A 14,409-nucleotide genomic window follows, 5' to 3' on the forward strand; every position below is an offset into this window, starting at 1 on the left:
TATTTGATAAAAACTGCTGGGATAACTGGAAATTAGTATGGCAGAAATTAGGCAAGGACCCACACTTAACGCCATATACCAAGATAAGATCAAAACGGGTCCATGACCTAGGCATAAAGAACGAAATTATAAATAAATTAGAGGAACATAGGATAGTTTATCTCTCAGACTTGTGGAGGAGAAAGAAATTTGTGACCAAAGATGAACTAGAGACCATTATAGATCACAAAATAGAAAATTTTGATTATATCAAATTAAAAAGCCTTTGTACAAACTGAACTAATGCAAACAAGATTAGAAGGAAAGCAACCAACTGGGAAAACATCTTTACAGTTAAAGGTTCTGATAAAGGCCTCATTTCCAAAATATATAGAGAACTGACCCTAATTATAAGAAACCAAGACATTCTCCAATTGATAAATGGTCAAAGGATATGAACAGACAATTTTCTGATGATGAAATGGAAACTATTACCACTCATATGAAAGAGTGTTCCAAATCACTATTGATCAGAGAAATGCAAATTAAGACAACTCTGAGATACCACTATACACCTGTCAGATTGGCTAAGATGACAGGAAAAAATAATGATGAATGTTGGAAGGGATGCAGGAAAACGGGGACACTGATGCATTGTTGGTGGAGTTGTGAATGAATCCAACCATTCTGGAGAGCAATCTGGAATTATGCCCAAAAAGTTATCAAAATGTGCATACCCTTTGATCCAGCAGTGCTACTACTGGGCTTATACCCCCAAAGAGATACTAAAGAAGGGAAAGAGACCTGTATGTGCCAAAATGTTTGTGGCAGCCCTGTTTGTAGTGGCTAGAAACTGGAAAATGAATGGATGCCCATCAATTGGAGAATGGCTGGGTAAATTGTGGTATATGAACGTTATGGAATATTATTGTTCTGTAAGGAATGACCAGCAGGATGAATACAGAGAGGACTGGAGAGACTTATATGAACTGATGCTAAGTGAAATGAGCAGAACCAGGAGATCATTATACACTTCAACAACGATATTGTATGAGAATGTTTTCTGATGGAAGTGGATTTCTTTGACAAAGAGACCTCACTGAGTTTCAATGGATAAATGATGGACAGAAACAGCTACACCCAAAGAAAGAACACTGGGAAACAAATATGAACTATTTGCATTTTGATTTTCTTCCCGAGTTATTTTTACCTTCTGAATCCAATTCTCCCTGTGCAACAAGAGAACTGTTCAGTTCCGCAAACATATATTGTATCTAGGATATACTGCAACATATCTAACATATAGAGGACTGCTTGCCATCTAGGGAAGGGGGTGGAGGGAAAAATCGAAACAGAAGCGAGTGCAAGGGATAATGTTGTAAAAAATTACCCTGGCATGGATTCTGTCAATATAAAGTTATTATTAAATAAAAAAAAAAAAAAAAAAAAAAAGAAAGTTGGACTTTCTGTCCTCTGAGGTCCTTTTCAATTTGGGTTTCAAGCTCTCTCCTAGTTCTAATTCCACAGCTATTTTTCTCTACTTCATCAACAACCTGGATAACAAATCAAACTACATCATTTTTCCATTTGCTCTGGCAAACTCTAAAATTCTTAGAATTTAGATATATAGAAGACACTTTACATACTATCCAGTTCAATATTCTTATTTTATAAATGAAAAAACTAAGGAACAAAAAGAGAAAATGACTTGTCTAAGTTTGTACAAGATACCTGGAGGAACTAATGGAAAGGTAATGGGTTGATTAAGATTTTTAAGATGACAAATACTAGACAGAGTAATTAATCAGTGAACATTTCTGAGAACAAGGTACTGTGACGAAGAAGATATGAAAAAAAAATATGAAATAGACCTTTCCTACTCAAAGGAATTATAATCTAGAGAAGTAAGACATATATACAAAAACAACAACAATTTAAAAAAAAAAGTTCTGTGTCTCTGTTTTCTTCATTTGTAAAATTAGGTAGTTAGACTAGATGATATCTCAATTCTTTTCTGGCCTAAATTCTATGATCCTACTTTACAACACAGTAAAGTTAAAACAAAAAACAACAACAAAAAAAACCCACTCTTGAACTAACTACTAGTTCATGCCTTAAAATATACATGAAAATTCTCATGTAGTCCGAAAGTCCAAAATATTAAAGTATTTTATATTCATTCCTTTTTTTAAAGTATCTTTTATGTTAGAAACTATTTGGTATCCTAATATGAAATTCTATATTGTTATTCTGCTGGTACATAAAATAGGTGTCAAAATATTTGTTAAATAAATGGACAAATTTGAATAAAATGATAAAAAGGAAGTCAAGTATATGTATTTTCTCAGTAAAATAGCTGCGTCTCTAATGTTAGGAAATAATATTAGGAAATAGAACTTTAATTTTTTTTTAACACTCTTTTAACCTTAGTAACAGTCTTAACTTTCAATTAATCCAGCTGCAATGAGCTCTTTGTTTGTTTGTTTGTTTTTTTAATTTATCTTCAAGTTTCTGTCACTACTTTATATAAATCAAGGAACAAAAACATTTATTACATCCTTGGCAATTGTTTGCTTTATGAGGATCCAGTTTTTATCTCATAAAAGTCAAGCTCTAACAAGACATTTGATGTTTAAAATATACCTGTACTTAAGAGAGTAGAGTCCTTGTTGTTTTATCATAATTGATTTAATCCATCAATTTTCATGATGGAGATGGGACTCAAACTGGCCATTGAAGGACAGTTAAAATTTAGAAAAATAAAAAGGATGAAGGAAGGGCATTATGAATGGTACAAAACTGAGTAAAGGAACAATCTTATGATAGCAATATGTTTAAAAAATTGCATGGAACAAATGCTTTCTTTGAATTAATATAGGCAAGAACTATTGGAAAAGTTTGTGGGAACCAGATTGTGAAGGACCTGAAATGCTAGGCTAAAAGATTTAGTCATTAATGAGTCATATATTCTTGTGGTATTGCTACAAGGTGAATAAAGTATGAACAAGATATGTGAAAAGACAAAATACTAAGCCAGATTCATTCGATTGTGGTTTAAGGTGCTGAAGAAATTCTGGCTTCAGATCCTAACTCTGACATTTATTAGCTGTTCTCATAAGATTATTAAGTTTTTAACTAATCAACCACTGTGTCTGCAATTCCATATCTTTACAACAGGAACAATTATACCTTATTAATTGGCTATTATTAGTGCATAAGCAATCATATAACTTCTCAGTCTTCCAAGCAGTTCACTAAAACTACATAATTTAGAAAGCTTGTCAATCTGCTGCAGCAGAGGCAGTTTATTTGCAGGGAACTTCCTAAGCCAATGAAACAGAAAGTCCAAATCTTCCCCCTTCTCCCACCAAAATAAAACAAAAGCCAAAATCAAATTCTAGATCAGCCTTCAAATGACATAATATATGTAAAATACTACATAAATATCAACTATTATTATTTTTAGAGGATTGTCTGTGTATATGTTGTCAAAATAATTGTCAGATCAATACAGTCTCAAACTTAGTTTGATTAATTAATTTGATCTATTTTCCTTTAAAATACATAAAACACAACTAAATTGATCCTGGACATCAGTCAAAAAGAGAAAGCATCACTTAATGGATAGAAAGCAGGTTTTGTCAAAAAATGGGTCTAAGTCCTGGCTACGTGAACCTGGACAAGTGACTTACCTTGTCAGTACTCCCCAAAAAAGATTAAGGATATACAGTAACAGTATTGTATAAGAAGCTATTGTTTCCTATCTTCATTGATAAATAGATTTTACTGGGAGCTCCCTTTATTAATAGTGGGGAAAGTCAGTCAAAGAGGTTTGTGACAATAAGTGTTTTCTCTGAAAACTTAAATAAGACATAATTGAGCTAGAACAATAATAAGTTTTTTTTTAATTCATTAACTAGGATTATCTCTATAGCTTTTGACAATTGAGATGATCCACTGTTTCTAGCTGTTTCTCCTAAATTTATTATTGATTTTATTTTCTGTCACGAATTTTAAAAACCCTATAAACTGTGAAACTGTTGCATTTTCTAGCAAAGGCTGGTTCTTAGTTAACATTTTTCTAGTATAACCTTTTTTATTATTTTTTCAGAAGGCTCGGTTCTTATCTCTGCTAATAAATTATCTTTCATCTTACACATAATATCTCCAATTAGTGATTTAACTAATAGTTTCTGTTCTCTGTTTCTAGGCATTAACCCAAGCTTGAAAGGTGGCATGGACACAGGCTAAATTTGATATACTCCCTAGCAATCAGATTTAATGAGTCTATCCAAATTCTTTACTTTTGGGAGTAACAATGAGGTGAAGTTTTGGAGGAAGAACAGAATCTGCTGCCTGCTTTCCATCCCTCCAACTTTTATTTTTAATTTGCTGTAAAATTTGGTTCTGAGGGAAGGAAAAGAGGAAGAGCAAGTGGGAATACAAAATGCAATGTCCCTTTTATAAAGTTTCCAGCATAGGTAGATAGGTTTTACGCCTTTTGAACAAGGTTCTGCCTTAGAAAATAACTTCACATTTCATACGTGAACGAGCTTCTTATTAATATTTCTTTTACCTCAATGCAGTTTAAATTTGTTTCCTGGATGGAAAAAAAATACATAAACAGAGGAATGTTTTGTCATTCTTCATACTGATACCTAAATTATCCTGAGCTCTATTATCTGAAGTTTAAATCCTTGCTTCCAAAAAGCTCCATCTTCCAAGGCCACATATATTTACATTTAGATACAAGGTATTCATAAAAAAGGAAGGCATTGGGGACTCTGAAAGCAATCGATTATTCTTCATTGAACTATATAAAGCTCTGCAACAAAATGAGTTCCAGAAAATCAACTTCTAAGACTTCTTTTTCATTTTTACTCTTGCGAAAACAGTGTAGAGTTACTGGAAAGCATTAGATATAAAGAAAAATCTCTGTGAATCAGACCAGCAATTTTGAGTGTAAACAATGGAAGCACCACACCTTTAAAACCTGTGAAAGTTCATTTCCAAAACCACAAAACTGGAATCCTATCTCACTCAGAGTGAAACAGCTCTTACCAGTTTCATATTATTTCATAAACTCTGTAAGGGGATTAATAATACAACTAGAAAAAGCCACAGAGAGGAGTAATGGCACAATTAGTTATTGTAGTCTTTCTATAAAGAATCTAGCAAAGCATATGAAATTCAATATTCTGAATAATCAATCAATCCATCAATTGATAAATTTTTATTAAGACCTCCTGTGGAAGAGTAAAACACAAAATAGATCATAAAGATTGCTATATTTTTAAACTTATGAATGCATGAAAGCTTTCTAATGTAGAGATTCTCCTACTGTCAGAACTCCTTGCATTAATGCATATCATGGCTAATCTATGACTTCAGTAAACGAGTATTATGAATTTGCTCAAAAGACATGTCATTATTAAGCAGGAAAATGTGCTTATTAAAATTAAATGTGAGCACTAATTAAACGTTGATTACAAGCATTTACATGCTAACATTGAGAGAAAATGCTATTTGAAGTAAGTTTCAAAGAAACATTAACATCTTGGTCCCAGTTGATAACTGAGGTCAAATTTTCACTATTATTAACTGTTTAACTTTCATCATCTGTCTAACTAGATTTTTTTTTCCCTTACTCTACAGAAGACTCTAAGGTCCAGGTAATTAGTTAAATCAAGATATCTAGGGAAGGTTTACAAATTTGCATTTTGGAACTCAGAATTCTATGTTCATCTTCTATTAGTTCAAATTTATTATCTTCCTATATCCTCATGATAACAGATGCTGTTTCGCTTCTAGTGAATATGAAATGAATGCTGAATTCAATTGATCAGTTCATGTCATTTGTGATTCTGGGGAAGAATAGTCTAGCAAATACATAGAAAGGGTAAGATTTTAAATAACTTTGTTAGCTAAGTGTTGAAAGTATACTCTAACTCTTCCTGTATTATAATTTTTATTATAATTCATCATCTTAAGTTTAGAAGGATTTCAACCTCTATCAAGAGCATGAGTCCCATCTGTAGAATCCTCAACGTGTAAAAAATATTATTTATAAAAAGGAAGCTGATCATTTTTTGCCTTTTTTTTTTTTTTTTTTTTTTTTTTTTTTTTAGAAAAAGAGAGATACAACAAGTATCAAAATAATGACTTACCTGGCCAGGCTTAGAATTTTCACAAACAACAATATCATATTCCTTGGCAAGCTCTGGTGGATTGTCATTGACATCCAGAACTCGAATGCCTACTACAACGTGGCTTAGCAGGCTAGGATTGTCTGTAAAATATACAAAGAAGTATTCAGTGATTCTGATATACATATCTTAATGTTCTTATTAAAATGTGTATTTAACACTGGAACTTGTTACCTATTCCAGGAGCTAAAACACAATGCTGGGAAAAGACAATTTTATGGAACCACTCTTTGCTGAGACTTACTGGCACAAGCTAAAAAAAGAAAAAAAAAACACTAAGGCATAACAGGAATGCTAAAATGATGTTTTGTCATATCAAGAAATTACATGTTATTCAGGAACTGCAATGGAGAGAAAATTGTCAGAAATCTTTGTATGCTATCATAATTTAAAAGAACAACAATTGATTTGATCATTATTCTACAAAAAGTATTGTGATACTTGAATAACAAAAACAAAAACATTGCCTTAAATTTAAAAAAAAATGTTTAATGACTTAAAAATGAAATGCTAAATATATTTTAAGAAAATAAAGGAAATAGGCTTCAATTTTTAAAAGTGCTTTATAATAATAGCTCATCTTCATATATTTAATCTATAAAATATTTCCCTCAGAACACTCATAAGATAAATTATGCTATTTATGATTATTTTTTACCTTCCTATCCCTTTTTCTCTTTTTTTCTCTCTTTCCTTTCAGCAAAGTAGAATAAAATAATGGAGATAAAGCTGCCATAAGAGTCAAGAAGACCTCTATTCAAGTGTTGCCTCTGACACATCTTGATCATGACTATTGATAATCTCTAAGCATGGCATTTATAGAAAGAAAGCATGATATACTGCTGAGTTCGATATAAGGAAGACATGCGTTCAAATTTTGGCTCTGCCACTTACTGCAACTTACACACAAGGTTGTTTGATCTTGGCCAACATACCTAAGACTTTCCTCATCCTTAAAATGAAGTTCAGGGTAGATGACCTCTTAGGTCCCTTTTAATAACTTCTGAGATCCTAACCCACTATTCTAAGTTACAAAAACTATTTTGATTAGCAAAGTTTCTTCACTTAAGGAAATGCTTTATTTTAATGAAATTGTGAGACAGAGACAGAGAGATGTTGGAATCCTTACTAACTGCTAAGTAATTAGAGTTGATCTAATCTTACAAGAAGATGTTTTGGGCAGAACCTGAAACAAGGTACTAAGTAGAACTACCCATAATCCCTCTCTCTGGAAGGAGCATAAATAGGCCAATGGGCCAGTCGGAGAGTTCTTTAGAGAGTGAAGACGCTACAAGTCGAGATTTCAGCGGAATGACATGAAGACTGGAGCTGGCTGGAGGCTGAAGAAAGCAGAGGCAGAGGCTGAAGGACAAGACCTTTGGATTTGGTGACATTCGGAGAGAGCTCTTGGAACCAAGCAGAGAGATAGGCCTCTAAGCTAACCGGGCTAGAAGAAAAAGCTCACCACATTTTGGCGCCCGAACAGGGACCGATTCAGATCCATCTGAACTAGATCACAACATTTTGGCGCCCAACGTGGGGCACGAACCCACGACCCTGGGATTAAGAGTCCCATGCTCTACCGACTGAATTCAGAACAGATTTATTATCCCATAACAGTGTATGAGCAAATTTCTAAGGCTGCAATAAAAGCTTGGAATTCTCTCCCTGGACAGAAAGATGGAAATAATGCTTTCACAAAAATAGAGCAAGGTCCCAATGAACCTTTTGCAGATTTTGTGGGACGTTTACAAACAGCTGTAATAAGAACCATTGGAGATAATGCAGCAACAGAAATAATGACTAGACATTTGGCTAAGGAAAATGCCAATGAGGTTTGCAAAAGAATTATATGGGGGCTAGACAAAGATGCTCCTTTGGAAGAGATCATAAGATGCTGTGTCACAGTGGACATAAATGCTTATTATGCCCAAACTATGATGAACATGGAAATACAAGGTCCTTCTTGGCAGAGGAATTCTAGAGAAACTCGTCGATGTTTTCATTGCGAAAAAATTGGACATTTGAGAGCTCATTGTAGATATGGAGATAGAGTGAGAAGACAGGGTGAGAGAAAACCCAAAACCCCATGTCCAAAATGTAACCGAGGCTTTCACTGGGCCTCTAAATGTATATTGACCCAGAGGAAGGAGAGGCAAGGCCCAGCTCCAAAGTATCAATCAAAGGACAGGTGGGGCATGATAGCAGCTGAGGTTACACCCAGAGAGACTTTAGAAATTCAGAACTCTGATGTCATCAACCAACAGAAAAGCAATCAGGATTACAGTTGGGAAGAATACAGGCCTTTTAAGACAACAAGACAATATCCAATGCAAATAGCTCCAATGTAATTACCAGATGATGAGGAGAAATCCCAAAAGTGGTAAATAGAAGAGAATCAGATAGGTTAACTGCTTGGGGAAGAGGATCTGCTTATATTTCCACAGGTGGAAAAGGAATCAGCTGGCTAACAATGAGACTGTCAAAAGAACTTTAAAATCTTCAGCTTTCAGTTCCTGAAAAACCAGCAAGAATCATTGGGTTCCCTGAGATGAAAAATTGTTGATGAGACTTTTGCAGTACTTCAGGGCTTACAGGAACTATTGGATTCCTGGCACATGAACTAATGGACAATGGAATCCTATTGGACTGTTTCTAGGACTTATGGACATGTGTAAATTTTTAGGTTGATTCATGTTGTTACATTACTACTAGCCTGTGTTATATTGCTATGTACTTATGTAAATTATGTATAATGCCTCCCATATTGATGGATTTATGTATACCATGTATATCTGTTACAAAGTTCTGGCCCATATTGATGGATTTATGTGTACCCCCTCAGAAACCTCCTATGTTTTAAAACAAAAGAAAGGGGGAGATGTTGGAATCCTTACTAACTGCTAAGTAATTAGAGTTGATCTAATCTTACAAGAAGATGTTTTGGGCAGAACCTGAAACAAGGTACTAAGTAGAACTACCCATAATCCCTCTCTCTGGAAGGAGCATAAATAGGCCAATGGGCCAGTCGGAGAGTTCTTTAGAGAGTGAAGACGCTACAAGTCGAGATTTCAGCGGAATGACATGAAGACTGGAGCTGGCTGGAGGCTGAAGAAAGCAGAGGCAGAGGCTGAAGGACAAGACCTTTGGATTTGGTGACATTCGGAGAGAGCTCTTGGAACCAAGCAGAGAGATAGGCCTCTAAGCTAACCGGGCTAGAAGAAAAAGCTCACCACAGAGAGACACATACAGTCCAAGAATGAGAATGATTACATTTATTAGTGAGGAAACTTAAGATTATCTGATGCAAGGGAAAACCTTAGTCAGACATATAAAAATGTTAAAGCAAAGGCTTCAAAACCACATTTCTTTGGGGAATTGATTTTTTGTTGTTGTTTTGTTTTTGTTTTTGTTTTGTTTTTGACACTAAGGCTAGTGTTGTTTCCTTTACATGAACTCAGCCAATATCAATTGATAAACTAATCAGGTGTGGAAAACAGGTTTAGTTAAGACTGAAGCTTTTAAAAATGAAGATCTTTGTTTCTCCTGCACTTTTACTATATATGTTATATTTATTTAATCACTCTTAATAACACTTGAAGAGTAATGGTTTTAAGATTTGCCAAGATCTTTACACATGTTATCTTCACAACAACTGAAAATATTAGTATTGAAAGGTGTAATATTCTTTCTAAAACATAATGTTCTCTGTTTCTTTTTCTTTGGGGGTCTCTGGGAATAGCCTTCCTTTCAGTTCAGTAATCACCGCATGAGTACAGGCAGGGGTAAAGTCCAAATCTTTATTGTCTCTTTCAAAGTCTTGTCTCCTTCACTTGAGGCTCAGCTAGTTTTTCTGGAGATCTGGCCTTGGTTCCAAGAGCTGGAGTTCCTGCCTGACTTCTCTGCCTTCTGAATCGACCCAACTGAATCCTGGCTGAAGTTCCAAGAACTTCTAGTGCTCTTGTCCTTCTGGCCCTGAGAGCTTCTTGCTTATATGCCCTACACTGAGTACACATCAATCATTATATCACTAGGAAACCATTATTTGTTGTAGGATTAAATCAGTGATAAACTAGATATAACCATTGTCTCCTTAATTCCACTTAGTACCTTGTTTCAAGTTCTGGCCCATAACATCACCTTGTAGGATTAAATCATGCTAAATTAGATAACTATTGACTCTATCAATTCCACTGACTTAATACCTTGTAAGAATCCTTTGTTTCAAGTTCAGAGTTCCTGACCCATAACAAGAAAGGATTTTAAAAATTATCTAAGTGCATATTTATGTTATTAGAATAGTTAGAATTTATGTAATTTAAGGTTTGAAATCTCAAATTTTGTTGCATAAATAATTAGGTTAGCTTTTAAGGAGTCTAAATAATTAATTCCTCTCCAAAATCTTAAACCTGAAAAGTAGGCTTAATTTGCCGTAGGAAGTAGAGAAATCAACACTTGAAGAGTAATGGATCATCTGTAACACACAATAGGAACACAATATAAATCATGCCTTGTACTTCAAAATGATATTTGGAACACAGGAGTGAAATTGACATACATTGAGGATCCCAGGTTTCTTTTCCTCTTTTATGGGAGTTTCATTTCTTGAATTTTCAAAAATTCATACAAAATAAAAAGCTTGGATATCTCTGAAATATGAATTATGTTAAATATTAATTTAATAAATCAATCAATTTGTGCTTTTTAAATATTCTCTAAAAATCATGACTAATTCCCTGGAAGCTGTGTTGTTTTGATTCTGTCATAGGACTTATTTTGATTCACTTGATTTTTTTTGATCATTCCAGTGTCTATGAATGAATTTCATTACATGTCATTTTGTACCATAAACCTTGCAATAATTAAAGGAAAATGGACTCTCTGGAATAATTCCTTTTGGACTATTAAAATATTTTTTTTAATTAACAATAATAGTTATTGAACATGTTTAAAATTTTTACCTAAGTAAAAGAGCAGACATAAAATTTTGAGGCATACAATGAAATGAAATCTTAAATTTCATTGCATAAATAATTAGGTTAGCTTTAAAGAAGAATCTTAAATAATTCCTCTCCAAAATCTTAAATCTGAAAATCAGGATTAATTTGAAATAGAAACTAGTAAAATCAAAATCTTTATGATAATAGCACATTTTTGTGGCACCTTAATTTAACAAATGGCTTTCTTTGTCATCCCTGTGTTAAACAATTAAAGGAAGTATTCTAATTACCATTTGCACCTACAAACTCCTTAACTCTTAAGTGCACCTTTAGGAAAAGACTTTCAGTTTTAGATGGTATTCTAGAAATGATGTAATTTAAAGCCCTCATTTTGTTAAAAAGATAAAAAGTCAAATTAGAGGAAACAAATTATGCAAATAAACAGAACCAGGATAGGAACCCAGGTTTTCTCTCTTAAATCAATATTACTTTCCATCATTCATTATTGCTTCTCTCATACCATTTTAGGGCAGCTAGGTGATAGAATGGGTAGAGTTCCTGGCACAGTATTAGGAAGACTCATTTTTCTGCATTCAAATCTGGGCTCAGACACTTCCTAGTCATGTGACCTTAAGAAAGTCACTTAACTCTGTTTCAGTTTCCCCATCTGTACAAATGAGCTGGAGAAGGAAATGGCAAACCATGCCATTATTTTTGCCAAGAAAAACCCAAATGAGATCACAGTCAGACATGACTGAAATGACTGATCAACAACAAATACATTTCTATTGTTTCGATATTTGTAACTTCAAAATTATTAAATTTTGTTAATATCAATTATACATTTTAATCAAAGATAAGACAAAATATAAAGGCACCAAAATTAATCTTAGAAATTTGATCCCTTAATCTCTCTTTTAGAGGTCACATAGGTGAGTAAAAGTACGATTTGGGATTTTTAGCATGAAAAATGCTAATCAGTTAAGAAACTAATTTATTTTGTACTTTAAATTCCTATTTCTAAGATATAGTTAAAACAGCATGATCGTGTACTGGAAGCTGCTACAGAATTTTTTTTTTCTTAAATACTATAACTTCTTTATCCGCAAGGCAATCTATACATTTGTGACTTCTTTTTTTCCATCTTTCCTCATAATAAGCAGTCAAGACCTTGGCTTCTCTCATTCCTCTTAGCATAAAGACTGGCCAGAATAATGATTTTCAATAAACTTCAAGTCATTAGTTCCTCCCAGTCAGTCATCACTCCTCCAGAAATACTTAGATACTCTCAATAATTATTTCCTAAGTTTAACACAGGTTGGGAGCTTCAAAAGGTTAAGCTGTGCCTTTGATCTTAGGAATGGAAAACTGACTTTGATCTGTAAATTAGAATCATAAAAGTTGAAAGCACTTCACCTGTTTCTGAAGTGAATTACATTGGTACAAGTTCATGTTTTATCATTGAATACCAATGTAAAACACATTTTCTTGCTGCCCTCTCTCATAGCATAATACTTGACATATATAATATCTGGGTGAATCATTTCCCAATGGAAGGATGCGGGCGTGCGTGCGTGTGTGTGTGTGTGTGTGTGTGTGTGTGTGTGTGAGAGAGAGAGAGAGAGAGAGAGAGAGAGAGAGAGAAAGAGAGATTAAAGGATTTGGGTATTTTTTTTCTTTACATTCATGTGTCCTTGTTACCTATTCTTTCTAAGTCACTGTGAACACTTGCAACTTCATTCACTGTAGGTGCCCCAGAAGTCATATCTGCCATCTGATGCTATCATTTTCTTTGAACTTATTTCCTTTAAATCCCTTTTGATACTACCAGAAGCATTTCTAATAGCAAGGATCATGATCCTGTATATTCTTCCCTTTTTCGGTGAACAATTTCATCACATAACTGTATTTTTAGAAGGCTTCTGAGGAGAAAATCCTCATTCTGATGTTTAAAATATGTTTTTCATTTATTTCTGACTATTTTAATCTCCACTTCTGGGACTGGAGTGAGGTTTTCTATATCTTCTATTCTTCACAATGTTTTGGGAATTAACATTACTGCTCAGCATCTGTATTTTTGTGCTGTCACAATTTTATTTACATCAATAAAATGTGTTAAGGATGTGGATGGCATATGTATAGATAGATCTATATTTAAAAATCTATCAATATGTCTTAAACTGTTTGGAGTTTAATGTAAAAGAGACCTAGGGAAAATATAGAATGATGCAAAGTAAGAAAGAAAAAATTAATGTCCCAGGATAATAAATCCTTGCAATATCTTGTAATCTATGTATGAACTTTTCAAGATTATCTTCAACATCAGACCTTTTTACTAAATAGGGAATGATGATTTGTCTGGGGACTAGGAAATCTGAGTTCAAGTTGCAGTTCTAACATTTGTAATTTATATGACCTTAGGTTAGGAATTTAATTTCTCTTTGATCTGCTATAAATTAAGGAAACTGAAGAAAATTATCTCAGAATCTTTTTTACATATGAAATTCTATAATCCTACTAATTCAATATTGATGTGTGTTAGGCAATAGTTAGGATTTGATTTGATCACAATGTTTTCCCCAAACCAGGTAGTTTTTGTTGTAATATAGGCAGAATTCTAGACAAAAAATTGTAATTTTCAAAAATATACTGTCTTACACTTGTTACATTTTATAATTTGAAGCTATAATATAGAAGTATCCTCCTAAAGGGGATGTGTTCAGAGCTACTTATCTCATGTAGAAGTGGTTCTAAATTAAGAAAGACTCAAAAATTTTAATTTTAAATGGTCCTTGCAAATATGATTCAGAATTAAAAAGGTTCACATGTTTTCTTCTACAAATTATCTTGATATACATTGTAAAGAATCACTTGGTTTGGGATTGATTTCATTGTAAAAGAACATTATAGTCATTATGGCTCTGTAGACTCAAAGCAGAACAATTGGATGAAAAATAAAGAATTCAATCAAAGAAGTTATTTTATATGAAAAGAAAAAAAAGATACCCATTTTCTACAATTAAATTCTCTTAGATTCACTTGTTTGTCAAAATTTAAGTTGGAATAGTGGGAAAATCTAAGTGTTGTCTATAAAATATAAAGTAAATTTGACCTGATGGAGATAAAAATTGAAAGAGTATCTGTTGGTGGAGGAAAAAGAGAATTGCATCTGTGATTGGGAATGGGTGGAAGTTTAGAATTTGTCCTTGTCCCCTATCACTTCTCCTCCCACCTTGGATAAAAAAAGAAAATTGTGAACTGTGAATTTCAAAGGTCTGAAAACT

General features: G+C 33.4%; 1 protein-coding gene across 1 annotated transcript in view; it reads right to left on the bottom strand.

Moving 5' to 3' along the window:
- The window catches only part of CDH18 (cadherin 18), a 518,729-nt gene that overhangs the window by 102,329 nt on the left and 401,991 nt on the right, over positions 1–14,409 (bottom strand). Inside the window, exon 9 of the mRNA XM_051969876.1 lies at positions 6,147–6,268. Coding sequence (XP_051825836.1) covers positions 6,147–6,268 — 122 coding nt within the window. The remainder of the gene's footprint in view (positions 1–6,146; positions 6,269–14,409) is intronic.

Source organism: Antechinus flavipes, chromosome 1 (genome assembly GCF_016432865.1).
Source record: "Antechinus flavipes isolate AdamAnt ecotype Samford, QLD, Australia chromosome 1, AdamAnt_v2, whole genome shotgun sequence".
NCBI classification, from domain to species: domain Eukaryota; kingdom Metazoa; phylum Chordata; class Mammalia; order Dasyuromorphia; family Dasyuridae; genus Antechinus; species Antechinus flavipes.